Source organism: Strigops habroptila, chromosome 3 (assembly GCF_004027225.2).
Source record: "Strigops habroptila isolate Jane chromosome 3, bStrHab1.2.pri, whole genome shotgun sequence".
NCBI classification, from domain to species: domain Eukaryota; kingdom Metazoa; phylum Chordata; class Aves; order Psittaciformes; family Psittacidae; genus Strigops; species Strigops habroptila.
Window position 1 is genome coordinate 8,135,563 of NC_044279.2, and position 21,921 is coordinate 8,157,483.

Here is a 21,921-nt window from a genome sequence, read left to right on the forward strand (position 1 = left end):
GATCTCACTCTGATCTCCTCATGAGTCTAACAGCAGGAAGGGAATTCAGCTGATAAGGATCACTGCCATCAGGGCAGTTGCTTGGCTTTTTAAATGGAAAATATTTATGGCAGTCAATGGGAGCAGTTTTCCTTCGGGGCTAAGCCCTTATGCACCTTATACCTGTACCCCTTATGGCTGGTATCTCTGGAAACCCTTTGCTTTGGTGTGAGGGCTGTACGCAGTGTCTAATGGGGACCTTTTGGGGCCTGGCAGTGGGAGAAGGACTTGGCACTGTGCTCCCACTGACACTATGCTGCAGTCTGTTTCGGTGGCCACAGCCAGGCTGTTCTGCAAGCCTGTCCATATGCTGCCTGTTTTACACTCAAATTAAAGGTCTGAATTTGGAGCCTTCCTTCCTTCCATGTCTCCTTCCCTTCCTCTCTTCTCGCTTCCCTTCTCCCAAATAAAACCCAAATGCCTGCTTCAGAGTGTGCCCTTGCTATACCCTGGTGTGCTGATATGCTCCTCTCAGCAGAGTTTATGACCAAGAAAAGGGCTTAAAGAGTTCACATTTTAACCTAGAATTCTTTTTTAATATTAACTCTCTTACTCCGCAAAATATGGGTTATTTTTTGCCATGAGAATAGATTGTACCTTATCTCATAAATATCTGTTCATTTTAGTGGTGCTATGTGCATAATAATAGAGCAATTTAAAAAGGAGTTGAATTTGCCATATTCAATGGGAAGAAGTGCTGGTAGGGTCATTTTTATAGTCAGCATTCAAATGTTTTATAATCAGCAAGATTTCTTTAGAAGGGAGACACAAAAAGTATTGATAATATGGAAGAACTTGATCATGGGGGTTGGAACTAGATGATCTTAAGGTCCTTTCCAACTCTAACTATGCTATGAGTCTATGATTCTAAATACAGTGCTGTGGAGTTATTAATGGCTCTGTTTAGCAAATCCCACCTTTACCTGGTGCCGCTAAGGCAGGAGCAACTTCTTTGAAACCAGAAATGTGCTTCAGTTTTGAGGCGAGGCGTGTGAGCGTGTGCCAAGTGTTAAGAGCGCGAAAAGCTCCACTGACTTCAGAAAATAGACTGTCCTTAATTACAATGGACTTTGCTGGGGCCTGAGAGCAAAATTTGTCCTGATTTATTGCTACCGAGCTGTTTGTTGAGTTTATTCTGACCCCTGTAATCTGCTCCTAGGGTATCACAGGAGGAGATATATATCTTCCTGCTAATTGCAGTGCACTATAGACATGATTAGGGCAAATGACCTTTCTAAGGCTTGTAGGTTTCATAACACTTTAAGGCAATTTAAGTGATCTGTAGGAGTTTTAATGTTCTGCTTTCATAACATGAAAATAGAAGGTTTTCAGTTTGATGTTCTCTTGGTGTCTGGTAAGATTGAGTATCCCAAACAGCTAAGAAGTGGGTCTGCTCCTAACATCCTTGAACTCAGTGGGCATCTGCAAATTTTGTAACATATGGCGTATGCACATACGTATCTGTGCAGATGGGTAATATAAAATGAATGTTATGTGTCTGGGAAAACCCATGCACTGGGGTTACAGCATTCTGACATAAAGATGCATCTGCTCATTGTCATCTAGATTTGTATTCAGGCAAATTCTGTGTAGTCTTTGTGCTAAAGAATTGGTTCTTCTGGAGTTTTACTTAGAATTTAGAAATTTGGTTGATGAAGACTTGAAAATACAAGGGTAAGTGTTAGAAGTTCTTTCGTGTTTAAATTATTATCCTTTTTTATTTGACATTCTCTGAGGATTATTTCCTGGTCTCTTTAATGGGCTTTTAAATGATTGGGATTTCATCGTTTCAGCTGAAGAGAGGAAGCATGGTGACTTCAGTGTAGCTCTGAGGACTAGGCATTTATCCATTCTGATTTTTTCTCATGGCTTGAAAGCACTGGATCTTGTCTTCATCAACCTTGACGTACTAATATCTTCTTTTCATTTTAGATGACATTCAGATATTGCTTCTTTGGGTGTTCACCTTGGAAGAAACAATGAGGTCAAGCTATTAATGGCTGCTGGTGTTTAACCATGTTGTTTAGATCTGGCATATGCACATAGATATACTTACATAGGGTGACAGATGCGCTGTAGGAAAGTACTATTTTGAGACAATGATGTTCGACAAAATGTATTCAGAAGATCTTTCCTTTCATTCCTCCATCCTTGAGGATTGCTCACTTGAATGCTACATACTGATCTCCTTCATTCTGACTGACACTTTCCATTCTGTCCTCTTTTTCAAACAGTTGTATGGTTCCCATGAAGCTGCTCATCAACACACAAGAGTCACATGTGGAAGGTTGTTCTCTCAAACCCAAGTACCAAAATATGGATTATTAGTTGTCATGTTATCAGCATTATTCTCAGACTAAAACCAAAACACAGCACTGCACCAGCTGCTAGGAAAAAAATAACTGTCCCAGCTGCCACCCGGACATTAGTGGGCGTGAATCCAAGGAATCTAAGAATATGCTGTAGATTTGGCCCTTGGCCTGTCATGTATTACCTAGCAATTAAGGATGTCTGATAGAGAAAAACATAATATAATTCTGTCCCAGGAGCCACCTCGGACATTAACAGCAAGATGTGCAAGAAGTGGATTTCGAAGTCATGATCTTTATAGGGGCACTTGTGCATGTATGGGCCTGTAGGACTGGGCAACTCATTTTTACCTGAGTCTCTTTTGTATCTCTAGGAAAGTTTTTATATCTTTTCTGAAAGGAAAAGGAAAGGTTTTCTCACTAGAGTGCGCTGGGGAGAGGACTGCTCTGAGGAACACTGTGAAGCTGAGGAATTAATGCAAGGCTGTCATGTAGCAAAGATGTTTAGCCAGCAGTGGTGTGCATGGCACAGTTTGAGAGTTGCTACTAAAAGGCTGTGATTTAGCAATGCGCTCAAGCAGATGTTTATTCCTATCCCTCTTAGAGCATCCTTGCTAATGCATGTTCCTAATTCAACTCAGGGAGGTGAGTCCTATTGATGGCATTAAGTTTCTCAGCTGGATTGAGGCTTGAGGGTATATTTTGCCATGGCATTTCTATCTGGAGGTTTTCCTGATATGTGTTGTTACCCTGAGAGAAACCCCAGATCACTAATAATTTTTCTGTCTTTGCAGAAAAAGTCACACTGTTGGCTTTTTGAAACACAGATTCTTTTAGGTAAATAGTTAAAAAAGCAGAAGAGTTTGCACTGAACCCATAGAGTTTAATTCCTGGAGAAGAGTTACCAGGAACTGCATATTGATGTGTGTAATGAGACTTCTAAGAGAAAGGTCGGCCTTTGTGTCTTTTGATGATTTCTTCACCCTATTGGTGTACACGATGTAATTAAGTAAGTTAAACACAGCTTCCTCTGAGTCACTGATTTCTCTTTCAACAGGAAAGCAGGTGATAAGACCTTGAGATTTGCTATGGCTTGGTAGAGAGATGACAGGGAAGCACTGTGTGTGTGCGTGCTGTGCATGCAGAGGACACCTCAAATGGCATGAGAAGCCATTTGCACCAAGTTCTGTGGTTTGCACCAAGCTCTTTGATTAGCAGTCAAAATAAGCCTGATGGAGTCAGTGGGGTCTTGAGAGCTGCTCACTCGTACCTCGAGGTATGTTTCCTGCCGTCTCCAGTGCTGAGCCATGAGGATGGTGGTTGTAACCCTGGCAGCAAATGTGCTTGATAACCTCTTGGTGGTGACTGCCTTCCTCCACTGTGCACCACACTTTCATGAATTTATTGAGTATTCCCATTCCACATCTCTCAGTGTCGAAATGATGAAGTAAAAGTGATCATAAAACTGTGTCTGCTGGGCCAGCTGAGGAAAATGGTACTCTTCCTGTCAAAGAGGTGCACTGGAAAAAAGCGTTGCTCTATCTTGTAATTTCTTCGATAAAAGGAAAATTATTTACTTTCGTGAAAAGGAAAAGGTCTCTTCCACAGAAGGTACTCTTCACCAAGTTGTAGCAGCTTTCAGTGTGATTACATTTTAGACCTAAACAGCCTTGACAGACTTTTTTCTTAAATTAAGATTCAGTCTGGTTCCTTGTAACACATTGGGATATAATGACTGAAGAAAACGAACATCAATTATTCACAGTCTATTGGAGAAGCCTCATATAAATTATTCACGGAAGACATTCTGAAGCTGGCTGAGATTATAGGAAGCATTAATAATGAAGCAATGATTTCCTCTCGTCCTTTGGCTTTCTTTTTTTCTCCTCATCCCGTATTTCAGTTGGTCCTTGGTTCCATGTTGTGGGGACCCCAATGTCCCAGGGTATCGCTGAAATAATTCCTCTATGTGCTTGTCCTTGGCCACATCCTCCCCTCCAGTTTTGTTGCATTTGTCTGCTGAACCCAGCAGCCATTCAGAGGGACCACTGTGTGATGCTGCCAACCTCATAATTCCTTTCTCAGCTACAGTTTTCACCTTTGCCCATGGGAGGCTGAGGGAATTCAGCAGGAGGTGGCAGGATCTCACCTGAATCCCAAGCAGTGGGATTTTGAATGAACAACATAGGAATGAAGTGGGAAAAGATGGAAAGCCAGTGTTTGAGATTATTTTTTGCTGCATGTTTTCTCTGGTTTGGGAAGAATTGCTGAATTTCTACCACCTTCTAATCGCAAAATCCAGTCCTGGGTCTTTCTTTTAATCATAATATATTGAGAGGCAGGGAGACACAGAAGGATACACATGAACATGCACATGCTCAGTGGCAACAGAATAAACAGAAGAGCTGAAATAGTTTTAGATATCATAAGTAAGAAATGTCTGGAGAAACATGTCTGCTGAGAAGAGTGATAGAGGTAGAAGTTACTGGGTCCAAGTGGTATAGGATGGGAAGCTAGCTGAGGGAAGGTGTTAGACTGAGTAGCCAGGGCTGCATAAAGGAGGAAAGCAGTTGAATATATTATAGGCTTGATGTTGGAGGATGCAGGTCATTGAGGGAGCTTTGATTAATCTTCTGATGAAAATCAGCATGGTAATATCTGGGAGATATGATTCTATATGATTCTATGGTAGTCAACAGGAGGAAACACTCCAGAGGAAGGTTTTAGACCTCAGAGGGTGTCGAGTAGTCATATACATGTGAGGATCACAGCTGTTAGTCCAGCTGTGTTCGTGATAAGCCTGTCCTGACTCCCAGCATCAGAAAGTTAAGCAATGTGAGATTGTGAGGGTGGACTATTAGAAGAGAAATGTGCCATCTAACATTAACCCTAGTCCACCAAGATCATCAGGAGGGCCACAGCTGTGCTAAAAGTCAGAACATGACCCTGGAACCTTGCACTCAAAGGGCAAATGAGGCAAGCTTATTTATGGTCTGTTTTGCCCTCTGGGGAGCCATTTCCATGTCTGCAAAGTGACTGTAGAGTGCTGTCAGATCCGTAAAGTAATGTATTGCAAGCACTCCTTGGAAGTGGTTATGCAGTGGGCAGGGCTCCTGCTTTAGGATGCCTCATGTGTGTCCCAGGAGGGAGGTAAGATACCATCTCTCTCAACTCAGAGTTTAAGAGCAGGAGGATTAATTAGATTCTCTAGTTTGAGCTTTCAGACCATCAAAATGCATCCAGTTAGGCTGCTACTGGGGCTGATAATTTGCATTTGGCATGAGCTTTCCTTCCATATGGTGTCCAGTTATAGCATGAATTACTTGAGAGAAAAAGGGTCCATCACATGCCATGACAGATTGTTCCTGCAATCAGTCATTCTTCCTCTTAAAAATGTGTGCGTTATCTCCAATTTGAGTTTGTCTGGGTTCAGCTTCCAGAAGGTGGTAGTTCTCATGCAGTTCTCAGCTTGATTAAAGAGTCCAGTGGGATCCTGTGTTTTCTCCCTCTGGAGATGCTTATATATTACTCAAGTTGACTCTCACTCTTCTTTTGATTAACTAAATGAAGCATTTCAGATCTCTCACTGCAAGACATTCCCCCTGATTTTAAAAGCATTTAAGGTCTTTTAGTTTCGCATTGACCTCTTAAAAATGCCAAATCACAACCGTACTAAATATCAGAGGAATCATCTTGCCTGCAAGACACATGTTCCATCCTACACATCTCTACTTCCACCTCTAAATATATCCACAGATCTCACCAGTGCCTTTTTGCACATCTTGACAGTGGAAGTTCTTGATGAATGGTGGGTCCACTCCGACCCTCAGGCTTGCTGCTCTCTGGGATACATCAGCCTTAAACAGGCAGGGCCAGCACTCTGCCTTCAGTGGCTTGTCTTTTTGACTCTGTTAAAACACACTGACTTCGAGTGGGCTCAGGTTTGACAACAGCCTCTTGCCCACCAATTTTAACGCTGTTCCTTTTCTATTTGCTTGCAGGTTGTTGATAGAAATGTGGGCAGCCACCAAACTCAGTCCTGGGACAGGCAGAACTGCCCCCTTTCTCCCTGCTCAGGGATGGTTTCCCATTAACAGTCCAGTCTGAGATTTGTTTCTCAGGCAGTTCTTAATCCATTTAAGATGTGCCTTCCTGGTATTGTGCGGTACTACCTTCTTCATCAGAATGACATGCAAAACTAAGTTAACCGTATTAGAAACCCTAAATCTATTACATCCACTCAGTCACCTTTATCAAGTGACTTGTAATCCTTTTAAAGAATGAAATAAGGTCTGTTTGACAAGGCTTATACAATGGTTTCTGTGGGTATTACTGTAGCTGTTGTTAATTTTTTATGAAGTGAATCCTTTTCTTTTGCATGCATGTACGGATGCGTGTGGCTGCCTGTGGCAGTGTCTAACAGTATTTACAGCATCTTTTGTGAGTAGACTGGTTGCCTGTACAAACAATACCATGTTTTATTTTAATTCTGTATTTAAAGAAAGCTACAGCTGCAAATCACCAATAATTGCATTGGCTTCACTGGAGCTACTGAAGGCATTGGTGTATCCAGCTCCACAGGATGTTGCGCTGTTCCTAACTGCCTCTGAAAATGTTCTCCCAGTTCTAAAAATGCTCATGAAGGGGCAAGTCCTGAAACCTTTTAATGCATTTCACAGAAAGAAAGAAGATCAAATTCAGTCTTCGCAATGTGCGTTGCTCTGCGTAAGCTGGTGTGTAGCACCCAAACTGGTATTTGAAAAGTGTAATAGGAAGGTTTGCAGTCAGAAAGGGACAGGGAATAGCAATGTCCAAACAGGATAAATAGTGCTGATTCTGGAAAAGATTTTCAGAACTGCTTATGTAATTTAGCCGCCTTAGTTCTGTTTTCTGAAACAGGGTAGACATCTCAATAGAGATGTTTTCTCTGAAAATTAAGCATGAAATGCTTAGACAAATGTGCTTTGGGGCTGGGGGCAGATGGTGTTCACAAAGGCTACCTCTAAGCCAGGAGACTAATTTTTCCTCTGGAGTCTGAAACAAGAGGCAGAGTTTAGTGGAGGATGAATCAGAGCACCTAAAATATATAAATATATAATTTAGATCCCTGAAACTTCACATTTCACCTTAACCTCCTATGAGTGGTGATGCTGTCCTGTTGAGAGCATCCTGTGTGCTACCCTCACAAACACAGTGGTGCTGCTATAATCTCGACCATTTCTATGGACAGATGATTAGTTCTGGATCTGTGCTCAGCTGTGTCTTAATGAGGTGGAGCAGCCACAATCAAGCTGAAGCTCCAGTGCCCTGGGATGGATCATCTCTCTGTGCCCTGTCGCCTGCAAGTGCCTCCTGGCCCATCATGGGGGACATCTGCTCTGTAGGGTCCCTCTGGGCACAGCCACAACCTGCCCATCTTTGGCTGGGACAGACTCCTGAATTGATGCTGTTTAGATTAAAGAGGGTTTGTCCTGGTTTTTGGTCAGCCCCCTTGCTGGAATAGCAAGCAGCATGGCACTAGGAGAGGAGACCATCTCTGTGCTCATCACACGCCGTTCTTCCCTCCCATCCCCTTCCAGCCACTCCTGACCGCATGGAATGAGACCAGACGATGCATCTGTTCCAGTGTCGAAAGTGGTTCGTGTTGCCATTAGGCATGTTTAGCCCCAAACTGAACTTGGCAAGCAGCTGGCATGCTCAGGGCTAGTTTGCTTGCAGATGTGTTTTGATGGGAAATGCTGCCGCCTTTGAAATACACTTCTTAGGAAAGGGAAAGAAGGTAATTCCCCACCTAAATAAGAAAAAGGCTCATCTCTCTCCTGGAAGGTGAGTGATGGCCGTGTCCTGCATGGCATCCTGCCTGATCTCTTCACCCCTTTTTATTTCTAAAATGATCAGGCTGCAAGGAGTTAAAAGATGTCAATTCAGTTAAAGCAATAATCTCTGCTCAACCTCACTGCATTCGAGGAGGAGGCTCTGCTGCCTTCTGCATCTTCATTATGGCAGCAAATCGCTCGCAGTTACTGAGGCTTTCTTGAAATTCACTAATCTGGAACATGTGGTTAGGCAGCACTCTCCCATTTCTTGCTATTTAACTTTCTTAAAAAAGGATGTTGAAACTGTTAAAGAATTCAAATATGTCATGGAGAGCTTGCTTTTTCACTTCCCTTCCTCATGGCTTCTCTCTGCACCCTTCAAAAGAGAAAAAGAAAGCATGATTTATTAATAACGCTGAAACAGTGAGTGAGGACACCTTTATGCATTTAAGGTAAGGAGGTGTACAAGGTGTGCTCTCAGTTCAGACACATGGGGAAGTGCTTGCTGCTTCTCTCCCGGTCTCTGAAGAAAGCTTTATTTCTGACCATAGCTGCCGATACAACCTATGGCTTGAGCTGGGTCACAGAGGCACTCAAATGGGATGTTAGCTGTACTGTGTATCATGTGCTGTTGCCTAAAAAAACCACTTGTCCCCACTGAGGGTGGATTTTTTGCCTCTCTGCCAGTCTTTTACAGAAATCCACTGCAGTAGGATTTCCTTGTGCGTTCTCACCGCAGTAGCCATCCCCACTAGGCTCCTGCCCGCTTTCATTCTTGGTCCATCACCAGTAAGCCAAGAGTTTAGAAAAACAGATTTGTTGGCTTGAAGTCCACTGGTTCAAATTCAGAGTATGGTGATATGACCAAGAGGGGAAAATGACCCTTTGGCAGATCTTTCCATCAAAAATGGACCTTTTATCTGCATTCCAGTGCTGCCCATCAAGGACAATTACACAAAGAAATGCTGTTGGAGCTGGCACAGAAATGGGAGCCTGAACTGCAGCTAGATTCAGATGGAAATTGATGCTAAGAAGCCATGACTTTATTGAAGTACTTCCAATCAAATACTTACTTTCTGCAGTTAGATAAACATCAGCACATCTGTGGAACCCATATGCTGGGACTTCAGTGGGTGTCAGTTCTTTTGGGCCAGTATCATCACTTTGGCTAGCAGTCTGTCCTACAGTTTCTCCGACTAGTGACTACATCTTTCAAAGGGAGTGTATGAAATATCTGTCACCGCACAATGTGGCATGCGTGGAACAGTAAAAAATCCCACCATTTCTTGGGGTGTGAGTTGTGCGCATTGCTCTGAATCCTGCTTTGATTAGACAGGCAAAGTTAAGTTAAAAAGCAACATAGGAAATATTATCCGCTGCAGAAAGCTCTCATTTGCTTTTTATCCAGGCTGTTCATTCTTAGAGACGACTAAAATCTTGTTTTGGCAGCAGAGGCAAGCTGCAAATCAGGAGCTGTCCTTTGGGATTTGGTCCACGTTGGTTTAAAAACATGCACTGGAACATCTTAATTTTGCAGCCAATGTTGTTGTGTCCCTGGGACCGGGGCATTCCTATTTGGTTCCCTTAAGTGGCAGTTCACTCTTAATTAATTAAGCAGCAAAAAAACTGATGGAAATTAATAGGGATTAATTTTTCCATTCACATGTTGCGAACAATTGTATCCCCAGCTTTCTCCTGTGCCTCGGGTGAGTACTTGGAGATGAAGAACCAGGCGTGCAGCAAATGTGCAGAGGGGACCTACTCGCTGGGCAGCGGGATCAAGTTTGACGAGTGGGATGAGCTGCCGGCAGGATTCTCCAACGTGGCGACTTTCATGGACACAGCGGTTGGCTCGGCAGAGAATAAAGCTGACAGCTGCAACAAGTAAGAAGTGCTGTTTGCATCTGGGTGAGGCAGCCGTGGGTAAACCTGAGACAGCTCAGCAGCACAAAGCCAACTTAATGACTTACCTGAGGTCTCTGGAGGGTAACAAGCTCTACTGATGGCAAACAAGAGTGGCTGGGAAGTGAAATTTGTAGCCATCTCTTTGCTGTCATCATGGTCTCCTTGGGCTCATCAGCAGCTAGTGAGTGGAAGACCAGCCTGGAGCAGCTCTAGTTTGTTGCTGGAGAGCACCAGGGTCATAGTATAGTAAATGTGGCTAAAAGGCAATTTCACAGCCTATTTAGAGACCCATGGTGGTTGCTGAAGGCTGTTTCTGAATATAATTGAAAGTATATTGAACCTGTGGGTAATAAACCTTTCCTATGTAAGTTGGGTCCTACATTCCTAGTACTATATCCTTTCCCATGCATGGTTTTAATGAAAAATATTGTATTTACATGAAAAACAAATGGGAAGCCGGTAATAAAGTTATAAATTCACTGCTGTTAGCTATTGTGGGATTCTGGCTTCTTTATTAAGTAATATGTTTGTGTATAGCAGTATAAGAAAAAGTCTCCTAAGTGTCTGTGATCTCATCTGAGGCTCATTTTGTTTGTGTTTGTCAGCTCTTCATGGACACCTCGAGGGAATTACATAGAGTCGAACAGGGATGATTGTACAGTTTCTCTCATCTACGCTGTGCACCTGAAGAAATCTGGTTCTGTCTTCTTTGAATACCAGTATATTGACAACAACATCTTCTTTGAATTTTTCGTAAGACCTTTTATATGGTGAATCCAACCTATCTACCATGTGCTGGGATTTTTCCATTAGGGGTCATGACTGTTACTGTTAGACCAGCCTTTTACGAGGCTGTTGTTGTTGGTAGAAGCTTCAGTTTGAGAGTGTTTGACTTGAGATGCCTTTGAAGGGCCTTGACGTTTAAAAAGACTTCTTCCAAGTTAGACATCCAGAACTGGAGGTGCTCCAAGGCATGAGTATGTGGAAACCTTTAGCTTTAGTTTTAGGTCAATTTGGGTCGTAGCAATTCCGATGAAAAGAAAAGCAGGAGAAGAGACAAAAGTGTGATCCTTAAAAACAAACAAAAGCCAGAAGCAACAGTTCTCCAAAGAGATTTAGAAGTAAAAATTCAGAGGATTTTCAGTAGGAATTAGGCTCTGAGGATGTGTCCTCACTGTGAAATGGATGGGCTGGGGATCATTAGCTCTGAAATGGGAGCAGCCTGGCTGGCTTGCCCCATGCTCTACCCAAGTTACTAAGCCAATCTAATCAGCAGTGACTGGAATGGGAAAGGCAACCCTGCTCTGCCCAGGTGGATGATTTGGTTGGGATCCTACTACCAGGCTCTGCAGTGTGGTGTAGTTGCCCCACGTTACTGAGATGCTTTGGAAGTTTCTGCCAACACCTACATTGCTTTCCTTGGCATGTTGTACCTACCATTTGGGACAGAAGAAAACATGATGGGGGGGCAGCTCAGAGCAGGAGATGACTGCAAATTTTCAGTCTGCTCTGTTACTGCCTCTGTATCTGTCTGGTGAGCTCTGGTTTTCACCTGCAAAGCATAGCTTATGGTACCTCACAGGAGTGAGAAGCCTTAGCTGGTGTTGGTTAATATTTCTTGAAGCCTGGTGAAAGTGCAAAGTATCCTTATCCTTAGAGATAGGAAAGGAAGACAAAAATAACCTGTTGGAGGCACCCTCTTGCTGCTACATCAGTGCAATAGACTGCTGTTGCACTTTGATAAAGACAGTGCAGGCAATATTATTTAGCCGTTTCAGTTTAAATTAGACTATCCTGTCTTCTTCATGGCGAGAGAGCAGCAAATACATTTTCTGCTGTCAGATGAATGTACCAGGATTCTGAATCCTAGCTCCAGTTGCTTGACTGACTGATCTGCTCCTGCAATGAGCAAATATTGTTTCTCTGAGCACTGGCTTTGAAATTGGCTTTTTGATTATTATTTTTATCCATATCCCACTCATCCACCTCCTTAAATTTATCATTCCCTGTTCAAGAAGCAGTGAGTGGTGCAATCCTTATAGAAATGCCCATATAAATAATTCCTAGTCAGCCTCAGTATTTGAGGGAGTTTCCTGAAAATACTGAGCTTTATTTTATGGTTAAATAAACCATATTTAAGACTCCTCTAAAAGTCCATTTTTTTTTCTCCAGCATGTCTTTGTGTTTAAATATATTCAACAGTGACTCTTTAGGTCTGGACAGTGGCATTTCCATAGCAGCAGCTTGCAGCTTGCAAAGTCTTTGGGGTCTCCAGGCGCAGGTGGGTGCACTGCTGGTCTGAGTTTAGAGAGGAGGTGTCCTCAAACTGGGAAGCAAGCATGGATGCTTCTTGTTAGATACTCACTGCTTCTGCAGCCTGCCCTTCCCAGGCTCTCTTTACATACTGAAGCCCTTTACACCTTATAAGAAGAGATCATATATTCTTATCTCATTTCTGCAGATGGGAACTACAGCACAAAGATGCTGGAGCTCAGACTGTGCAAGATAATTAGGGATCTACCTTGTACTTAGGTGCTGCTTCTCGCCTCTTTTCCTCAGTGCTGTTGGTATAGGTGGGAATTAAGTGCATAGATGCTTTGAAGGATATGGAGTTATGTGACTTATTTCAGACTTGACGTGGAACAACTTTGAGGAGGATGCTTGACCCCAGGTCTTCTGAAAGTGTTGAACTGCCCTTTCTCCCTGGTGGAATAAAAACTGAGTAGTTGAACTCATCCTCAAAGGGGCTTGATACTTTTTCTTCAGAGAAGACAGTGTTGAGAAGAAAGAAGTGGGCCGCTGTGAGGGCATGCACCAAAACCTACTGAGCTATGCTGGACCTGGGTCAATCAGCCTCACACGTCTGCCAGGGCAGACTCTCCATGGCATGTTGCCTCTCCCTTGATAATGTTACTCTCATCCCTAGTGAGGGCGGATGGTAGGGAGCCAAAGACATAGCAGATATTGGCTGTAGAGAAAGCAGTTTGTCTTCTAGATTTGGCCCATCCACTTCTACCTTCTCCTATAACTTAGAAGCCCGTGGCCTCTGGATTTTGGAGAACTGGGTCTTGGTGGGCTCAGAAGAAGGAGAAGGTGGCCAAAACAAGATACTCAGCATCCAAGTCTGAGCAAATAGCAAGAAGGCAAGGCTGAGATCTTATCCTCCTGCTCTTCTTTCCATCTCATCAGAGGTGGTCATTGGAGGCACTGTTAAGCTTCTATCAGGTTTTGAAAGTTGGGATGGGGTTTTTTTATTGCCACAAGTAAGGCAGCTGCTGCCCTAAATAAGTAGACAGGAGGAACAAAGCTGAATCTTATCATTCCCAGCCAGCAGTCATTATGCTGACAGAGGGATGCATCTGATTGTGGTCATTGATCTTGTGTTTTTATTAACAGATACAAAATGACCAGTGCAAAGAGATGGAGTCCACAGCAGACAAGTGGGTGAAGCTAACAGACAACGGGGAATGGGGCTCTCATTCTGTAAGTGAGCAAAAAATTCCTTCATAAAGCTGCTTTCCAATTGTAAATGTCTGTGATTTCCTCTGAGCAGAGAACAAGGGCCAGATCCTGTGGATGCATTTGAAGAAGCACAGCTTTCTTAGTACTGAGAGCAAAGCCACTGAGATCTTTAAAGGGCTGCTCCCAAAGCAAATGATATAGATGCAAGACTTTGTATTGATTTCCCTGGGCTTTAAATCAAGTGCTTTATGAGGTTAAATAGATTTATGCAAATCCACATGCCAGAGTCACTCTGCATGATTGTAATTGAAATCTTCTACAACAGTTGTTTGCTCATGAGAACACAAATTACTCTCTGTTGCTCAGCAGAGTGGTGTGTGTATGTGAAGGCAGATAAGATGGGCATTTTACTCTCAAGTGTGTGCAGAAGAGCTGGACTGCACCCAGCTTGTGCTCCGTGGTGGATTACTGAGTTGAAAAGCAAGCTGGCAGCACCAGGGTGGCTCCTGCAGCACTGATATGAGCATGTCCACGTTGGGAGCAGCAGCACTTTGGCTGGCCTGTGACCGAGCTGGCTGAGTTTGCTTGGTGCACAGACCATGTGCAGACCAACTCATTAGCTCGTGGTGATGCCTGGCTTCCACAGTACCATCATATCCTAATTCCCAGAGCCAGCCATAGGTGACATTGTGCCAGAAGAAAAATGCTTTTTATGGGCATAGCAGCCTGGTCTCTGTTTGCCGTGGTCTGCTTATCCTTCTGGAGGAGAAACTATTCCAGAGCCAGCTCTGGTTGTCAGTGCCTGTTGGCTCAGGTGCAAGCACCATGGGAGTCCCATCAGGATGCAGGAGAGCTCGGTGAGGAGGGATGAGTGGCATGGGCTGAGAGGTAGATCCAAGGCCAGGACATTGACTTGGGTGAGCTGAGAGGTGTAACATTGTCTGCATGGGAGATGGTGCCATCTGGTATCATCATCTGGGATGTGCAAGTGCCTCCACTGACTGTGAGGGTTGCTTGGATGCCTGGCTGAAATGTAGACGCATGAGCTAGGTGAGATGAGTGTTCTGGCTCTCCACAAGGCTTTTTTCTGCACTGCAAATCAGGTCACGGTGATTTCTCTGAGCCCAGTTTTCCAGATACTTCAGCCTCTGCTTTCAGCATGCTAGTCCTGCTCATCAGAGCTGATGTTGGGTATCTCTACACCACACAATTAGGTGTTTGATTCAGTATGGTCCCAGTTCTGCTGTTACCTGTGGTGACCCAGCTCTCCTCTGCCCCCCTGGATAGTAGCTGTTTGGGGAGTGGAAGATACAATATGCTGTATTTCCACTTTGCTGATTTTTTTTGACTCTATTATGGGTAAAAGAAACCTGTGGTCCTGCTAGGCCTGTACAGCGCTGGTGTAAATCTCATTATCCTGGACCCTTATGCTGGAATAGCTTATCCCTCTTCTTGTGTGAAAATACAGCACCTTCAGGCTAGTATCACTGTGTTGGCAGTAGGCACCTTGTACTGGGCTAGTAAATATGGTACAGCTTTGCAGGCCAGGCAGGGTCTTGGTAAACCTGCTGCTTATAGTGAATAGAGTGATACTGTGGTTATAGAGGCGAGTTGAAGGCAACAGACACCAACAGTGTTGCTGAAAGAAGTGGTGCTGCCTTCTTCCTGCTCCTTATCCCAGCCATGGTGCCACCAACTCACCACCCTTCCTGTGCCAGCACAGGAGTCATGCAGTCGCTTGCTGAATCATGCTATGAAGACAAGTAGGTCAAGGCAGTTGGAAACTGGGTTGTTTTCTGCATCTCATCTGCTGTTCGGGGTCAGAAGTGAGCAGGAGGGATGGAAATGCTGCTGGAGGCATTCATGGTTTGTGCATGGCTTACTGATCATGATGCTGTGGTGTTAGATGCAGGCAGACCTTTATTTATAAAGCCTATAAACTGGAATTTTGAACTTTGGGTCGTGTTGGGTTTTGTTATAAAAGTGTATCTCAAGGCTTTAAAAACAAACTGATTTGCTATATCTGAACATAAAGCTAGAGATGAAAGCTCCTGAGTGCCAGGGATAGCTGGATAAAATCACGAACAGCTTTCTCCCAGTTCTCCTTACAGTAAGGTCAGAATCAGCTCTTGGTGTTTTTCCACAAAACTGGGGTGTTGAGAAGCTCTTTTATAAAAGCACACTTCCAAACTCCTCAATGTCTCTGTAGCATCTGCCTAGCTGTCTTCCCATTACTTCTTGACTCACTAAGCAGCTTAGGAAAAGCCAGGGTTGCTGCTAGGATGCAAGAAATCTGAGTAATGGAAGTAAGAAAGAAAACGGTTTCTTGGTGAGGGGATGTCTGCTAACTGTCATGTGTATTGTTGCAGGTAACTCTGAAATCAGGTAGCAATATATTATACTGGAGAACAACAGGGATTCTCATGGGGTCCAAAGTAGTAAAACCAGTTCTGGTGAAAAACATCACAATTGAAGGTAAGTGATATTTGCCTTTAAGGCCTTATCTTGCTCTTTCATCACAGTGTTTGCCAAATGCTACTTCTACTGGAGTGCCTACAGCACCGAAGAGGCTTTTTTTAACCCCATTGTCCCCTGCTTCCGCCTCTAAAGTGTAGAAAAAGAACAGCAAAACTTCAGTGTCAGGGAAAGCTAAAAGATGATTTAATTGGTAAACGGTGCCGTCTACTGGAGAACACTGGCTTAGCAAATAAAGAGAGAAAAAGGAATACACCGATTTTCCTTAATGTAGTATAGAAATAACGTGCGTATTGGTAAGCCTCTTGACAGTGATATATGGATATATAAATATATCATAACAGTGACAGTTAGATTACTATTTTAAGAATTTGATTAATCTGGGATTGCTCTTTTGGTCCTGTATGTGTAATCAAAGTTGGGAGTGTCGTATAAGGTACTTACATGGGTCAGGCTTGCACTGAGGAGCAAAGATTAAAGACCTACATTATGAGTCAGCAAAGCCAAAGTGTCTAAAGGGGATGGTGAAAGTCTGTGATTTTGAAGCTGTATTATGCAGCTGGCTTGCTTTCCCCCATAAGCAGGTAGGCAGTAGTTACAGAGTGTTACCTCTAGTTCAGTGCTTTAGCTGTGATTTATCTTACAGGAGTTGCGTATACATCTGAATGCTTCGCATGCAAGCCTGGTACCTTCAGTGACAAACCAGGTTCATCTGGCTGCCAGGTGTGCCCGAGAAACACTTATTCTGAGAAAGGAGCTAAAGAATGCACCAAGTGTAAAGAAGAAATATATTATGCAGGTACATAAATCAAATGGGTTAAGCAAAACAAGGAGAGCCTGAGTATGTACTTTTTCCGTGTGCAGATGTGAGAATGCTTTTATCTAACAATCAAGTTTAGCCTCCAGTTCATATGCAAAGGGCACTATTAGAGGGCCACAGCCGATCTTGGCTAAGCTCATCTCTGCTAACATGAAGGAGTGGAGATCTTTATCATCTCGAAGGGAACAGGTCTTCTGCAGGATAATAATAGTCGTGCTGTGCCCTCTCGTGGTAATTTGTGTTATCGGTTGGCAATGGCATGAATTGGCTTATTCGCTGCCTTCACACTTGTCATGTTGCGAGGAATCTCCTTTCCAGATCCTCTCTTGGCTTGTCCCTGCCTATTGAATGGTTGGAAGATGTGGTGATCTAGTTGAAAACTCTAGTCCCCAAAGTCTTCTGCATTCCCAGCTGTGTCTAGCTGGTGATCACCAAATAACACAGACATAATCCATTCTTCATGGTCAAAATGTCTTTAGTTTTCTTCCTTGTAATTGTTTTATGAGGAAGTCTTTGAAGAATCAGCTACTGATTCAGAGATTATGGCAAATGCTTGGGGACCCGTGCCTGTGCTCATCATGGGAGTGGAAATGTTGCAACAGTATCTGGGGCAAGGAAAAATTGGGCCAGTGTTGTAAGGAAATTTCTAATGGGTTGAAGTGGTTTTGTTCCTTATCAAGTGAGAACATACTCCCATGCTTGGCAAATGACACAAATTACGGGTAGAAGGGGAAGGGGTGGGATGAGGGTTTGGATGAGTTCCTGATTATACTGAATCAATGAATTTCAATGTGACAGTACAAGCATAGCTGGTATTTTCCCCATTTTCCTGCTTCATTTCAGGGGAAGGTTCCTGTAGACTCCATTAAGTTTGGTTTTTCATTCTTGTTTTGTATTTTTCTGCTGATACCTTAATCTCCAGATTTTAAGCTCGTTACAGTTGTTTCCAGGGAACATTTGATAGTTTAACATCCCTTTTCTCATCCTTTCTTTTTAGATGAGGGGTCCAGTGTGTGTATAGAGCGTCCCCCATGCACAAACAAAGACTTTTTCCAGATCCATACTCCATGTGATAAAGAAGGAAAAGTAAGTAGAAGGCATGATCCTATTTTTAAGCTCATTGAGCTTACTGTGATCTCTTGATTTGAAAACAAGGCAGGGTTTCTAGGAAACTCTTTCACAACTGCTTTCTCAATTTTGCTTCCAACATTGAATCTCTCTGAGACTTTGGGCTTGTGCTTTAGCTGCCTTCTTTCCAGTATTTGTTCATCTGTAAGAATCTGCCTGTCATGGCTTTGCTTAAGGGATTCGCCGTTGTGAAATGCTAAGCTCCTTGCACTTGTGATTAGTCTGACTGGGTCACTGGTGCTACCTCTTCACTCATAAAAAGCCAGGGTTAGAGCACAGGGTGAAGCACTGTCCCAGAATAAACCCTACTGTTCAGTTGTTAGGAATCTTTCCTGGCATGCTTGTCACAGGCTTGTGACAACGTGCCCTGGCCCAGCAATGCCCAGGCATGATTCAGGTGCTGCTGTGGCACAGGAGCGTTGGACATGATGTCCTGGCTTCAGGTGCTGCTGTGGCACAGAACCTATTTGAGGTGGAAGAGCGTTTGGCTGCATAGGTATGATGAGTATCATGCCCCTTAGTTTTAGCATTAAAGAAATAATGGTATATACATAGCCTGGGAGTATTTGTGTGCAGCAGCAGAGCTTAGCTGCTAATAACATGCTTGCCTCATGGGATGCCTTGAAACATCTGGACTTCCAGTAGGTTGTTTCACCCAGAGATTTTGGATCCACTGGGTCTCTCATAGAGGAACCTGCTGGTGGAGCAGCCTGGCTTTGGAGCTTTCCTGCCCTTTGTCCCAGCAGTCAAGTGGGAATTTTGATGTGATTTAAAGAAGAAACTCCTACTTATTGGGATATGGAGCCCACAGAGGTGTGGATATATACTCAGGCCTCTTTTCTTCCTTTCCCATCTCTCTCAGATCCGGATGGGTTGGCGAGTAGTCAAGAACCATAGGCCCTGTAGGTTGCTGGCCCAATATTTGCTGGCAGGATGGAGTATTTTGGAGTCTCCTGGTCAGGCAGTTCGTGTGCTTTAATAACGAAGCATTAGTGAGTTTAGCCCCAGAGCTGGCAGGCTCTACAACCTGGTCTTGACTCACTGATTCTTGCTCTTTTAATTGCCTGTAATTAGCAGCGATGTTCACTGCTACACCCCCAGGTAATGCTTTAATTGCAGCCTCCTGCGGATTTTCCTGTCACTGCTCTGTGCAATTCAAGGCTCCCTGGCATTGAAGAGGCTCCTGCTGTTGAGCCTCTTCTTTCCTCCTCTGTGGTCTTTCCCTTACCAATGGTCATCATCAGAACACAAAGTGTGCCTTTCTGCAGACACCCTTCATCTTCCAGTAGCAACAACATGTGCCATAGACACACAGGTACTGGCTGGGTTTTCGGGACTGCTTTCACCATTTAGTGCTCTGCATCTCCGGAAAGTGGTCCGGGTTTACTATGCTCCCCAGCCATCCCTCCACGTGATACAGCTCAATGAGAGGTCCTGACTCTGCAGCTCATCTTCAGGTGAACAGTGGCTGCAAAGCACCAACCTGAAGGCCTATTGATCCATGGCTCACTAAAATAGCCAGGTTTTTCACTGGACATTAGATGATTGCTGTCTCCTTCCTGCTGCCCCATTCCATGTGTAGAAGGGGCCTCAGGAGATTCAGGCACTTGACTCCTATTGGCTTTATTTGACCTACTGCTTTGAAAATCTCAGGCTGATTGCTCCAGCCCCAGTCTTAGAAACCCTCACCTGTGTGTCTGTGGGCACTCTCTGACCCTTTCCTCTCTGCTCAGATGCAGTAGGATTGCTTTAGTGTGCACAGTGTGTCTGGGCTCTGGGCAACCACACAGGTACTTTGCCAGCTCCTGAGCCTTTTTACTTCAAGTGACGTGCACCCTTATGCTGCTGAAGCATTTCTGGAGCAATACTCCAGAAAATCCTCTTAAGTGTTCAGGAGCAGCAAGGACAGGCTGATCTGTAAGGGACTGATGCCACTCTGACAGCAAGAGCGATCTCACACTACCTGAGCAAAGCAGACCCAGCATCAGTGGCCACATTCAGCTGAGGTTGCCACCAGACAAGTCCATAGTGATGAAGCATGACCAATAGCAAGCTGGGACATCAAGTCCATGGGTCGGTCAGGATGTGGGTCACCCAGGGTACATGACCTGGCACAGGCATGGTTGCAACACAGTGCAGGCAGGGACAAAGGGTGAGAGCCTCAGTTCAATTGCAGCTCCAAGGAGCCAGGGGTTGAGCCTGCACTGAGGCTCCTTCCAGCTTTTCTTCAAGCATTTTAAAAGATGTTCAATATCTCTGTGTTATCAGAGGGCTAACCTTGAGCGCAAGCACTCCATGACCAGGATAGCAGGGGCATGTGTTGAGAGCCCTGCATCAAATTCATAGGGTCAGATCTCCTTTCCAAGCTCTGTACCTGTGCCCTGGCCTCGAGGATCCCTGGCTGCACTGGTGGGACCAAAGGGTGGAAGTTCCCAAAGCAGGAGCTGTGCCAGGTTAAAGTCCTGCCGGTTGGGTTTCTCAGCTCTGGAACTCAGCTTATTTTTATCTTGAGCTATTAAATGCTTTCAGGGATAAACCCAAAATCAGATTAAATTTGAAACCCAACTTCACCGGTGATGCATCTCACCTATGCCTTTTCTTAAAGACAGAAAACTTGTCTCCTCAAAGAGAGGGGGTGACAGAGAGGTGATGCTGTTGCACATAGTAACGCTGAGGGCTGACTCATGTTAGTGTTCATAAACTGCTCCTTATGTGCTGTGGAGGGACTGGAGAGGGGTTGGGAGAGCTGCCTTGTGGTTTTGGCATTTGCTCAGTATTGAAAATGAAATGGCTGGAGAGAAATTGAGGACTTGTTAAAGAACAGGCCAGTATGGAGAAAAAATGCAAAACTTTTGGTGTTCTCTGCTAAGAGATGCATTTGCAATAAAGGGATTTTATAACGAGGAAGTTGTATTTTGGGTTACTATGGTTAAAATGCAGAGATTGCTTATGCAGTTGTTAGAATTATTTATCTGACATTCCTCAGAAACATTTTCATGGGAAAATCCAAAAGATAAATGGGAATGAAGAGTAGTAATTGTTTTAAGCTTCACATTTTTGCTTTGCTTTCAAGGTCTGGTATCTTGGAATCGCTTCTGAACTCTGGATGTGCAAGGTCTGGTTTTGGCCTAAAGCACTGGGAATACTCTAATTTCGTTGACAGTGGGGACCTTGATTGGTGCATCTAGTTCTCAAGCTTCATAACACACTGTCTGAGCTCGGTGTCTTCTCCTTGCAGACTCAGATCATGTACAAATGGATTGAACCCAAGATCTGCAGAGAGGATCTCCCTGATGCATTGACCCTACCTCCTTCTGGAGAGAGGAAGGATTGTCCACCCTGCAATCCTGGCTTTTACAACAATGCCTCCTCTTCCTGTACTCCTTGCCCACCAGGCACATTTTCAGATGGGACACAGGGTAGGAGCCCACAAAAAACTTGCATGTGTCCCCAAAAGCAGTTGTCTGCTTGCATGTGACTTGGCTTAATGGCACATCATCAAAAGCCAAAAGAGTTCATTTGCGTAAAATACTGACTAAATAACGTTAGAGAGAGGGAGTTGGGTATCTGTTTTCTCTCTGAAGTCCTTTCTTATCAGCGATTGCTGCTCTAAGTTGACCTGCTGTGCTCTGGATGCATTTCTTAGCTGACATAAACATCCTGAGGGTTATTTTAAGGGATTCTGAGAAGGGAATCAGAACTTTTACAGTCACCCATTCTCCTGTCCGTGCCAAGTTCTTCCCTGTAGAAACCTCATTTTAAGCACTGTCACATGAATACTCTGCCAACATTGTCTAGCTTAAACTGTGGATTGTTGATCCTGAGATGTATTTGCCCAGTGGCCACCTACAGCATTTTGTGTGAACTCATGTTTACCAGTACGGTCAAACCTGCAGCTGAAGCCATTAAAAAGGAAGCATGGCTGGCCTCGTTTCCACTCGTCTGGTCCTGATAAGTCTTTGACTGT

General features: G+C 44.0%; 1 protein-coding gene across 2 annotated transcripts in view; it reads left to right on the top strand.

Annotated features, from left to right (window-relative positions):
• ELAPOR2 (endosome-lysosome associated apoptosis and autophagy regulator family member 2) overlaps positions 1–21,921 on the top strand; it is a 101,375-nt gene that overhangs the window by 55,637 nt on the left and 23,817 nt on the right. For both annotated transcript variants that reach the window (XM_030480379.1, XM_030480380.1), the window contains exons 3-9: positions 9,853–10,048; positions 10,675–10,822; positions 13,466–13,552; positions 15,901–16,006; positions 16,653–16,805; positions 17,824–17,912; positions 21,193–21,373. In XM_030480379.1, coding sequence (XP_030336239.1) covers positions 9,853–10,048; positions 10,675–10,822; positions 13,466–13,552; positions 15,901–16,006; positions 16,653–16,805; positions 17,824–17,912; positions 21,193–21,373 — 960 coding nt within the window. The remainder of the gene's footprint in view (positions 1–9,852; positions 10,049–10,674; positions 10,823–13,465; positions 13,553–15,900; positions 16,007–16,652; positions 16,806–17,823; positions 17,913–21,192; positions 21,374–21,921) is intronic.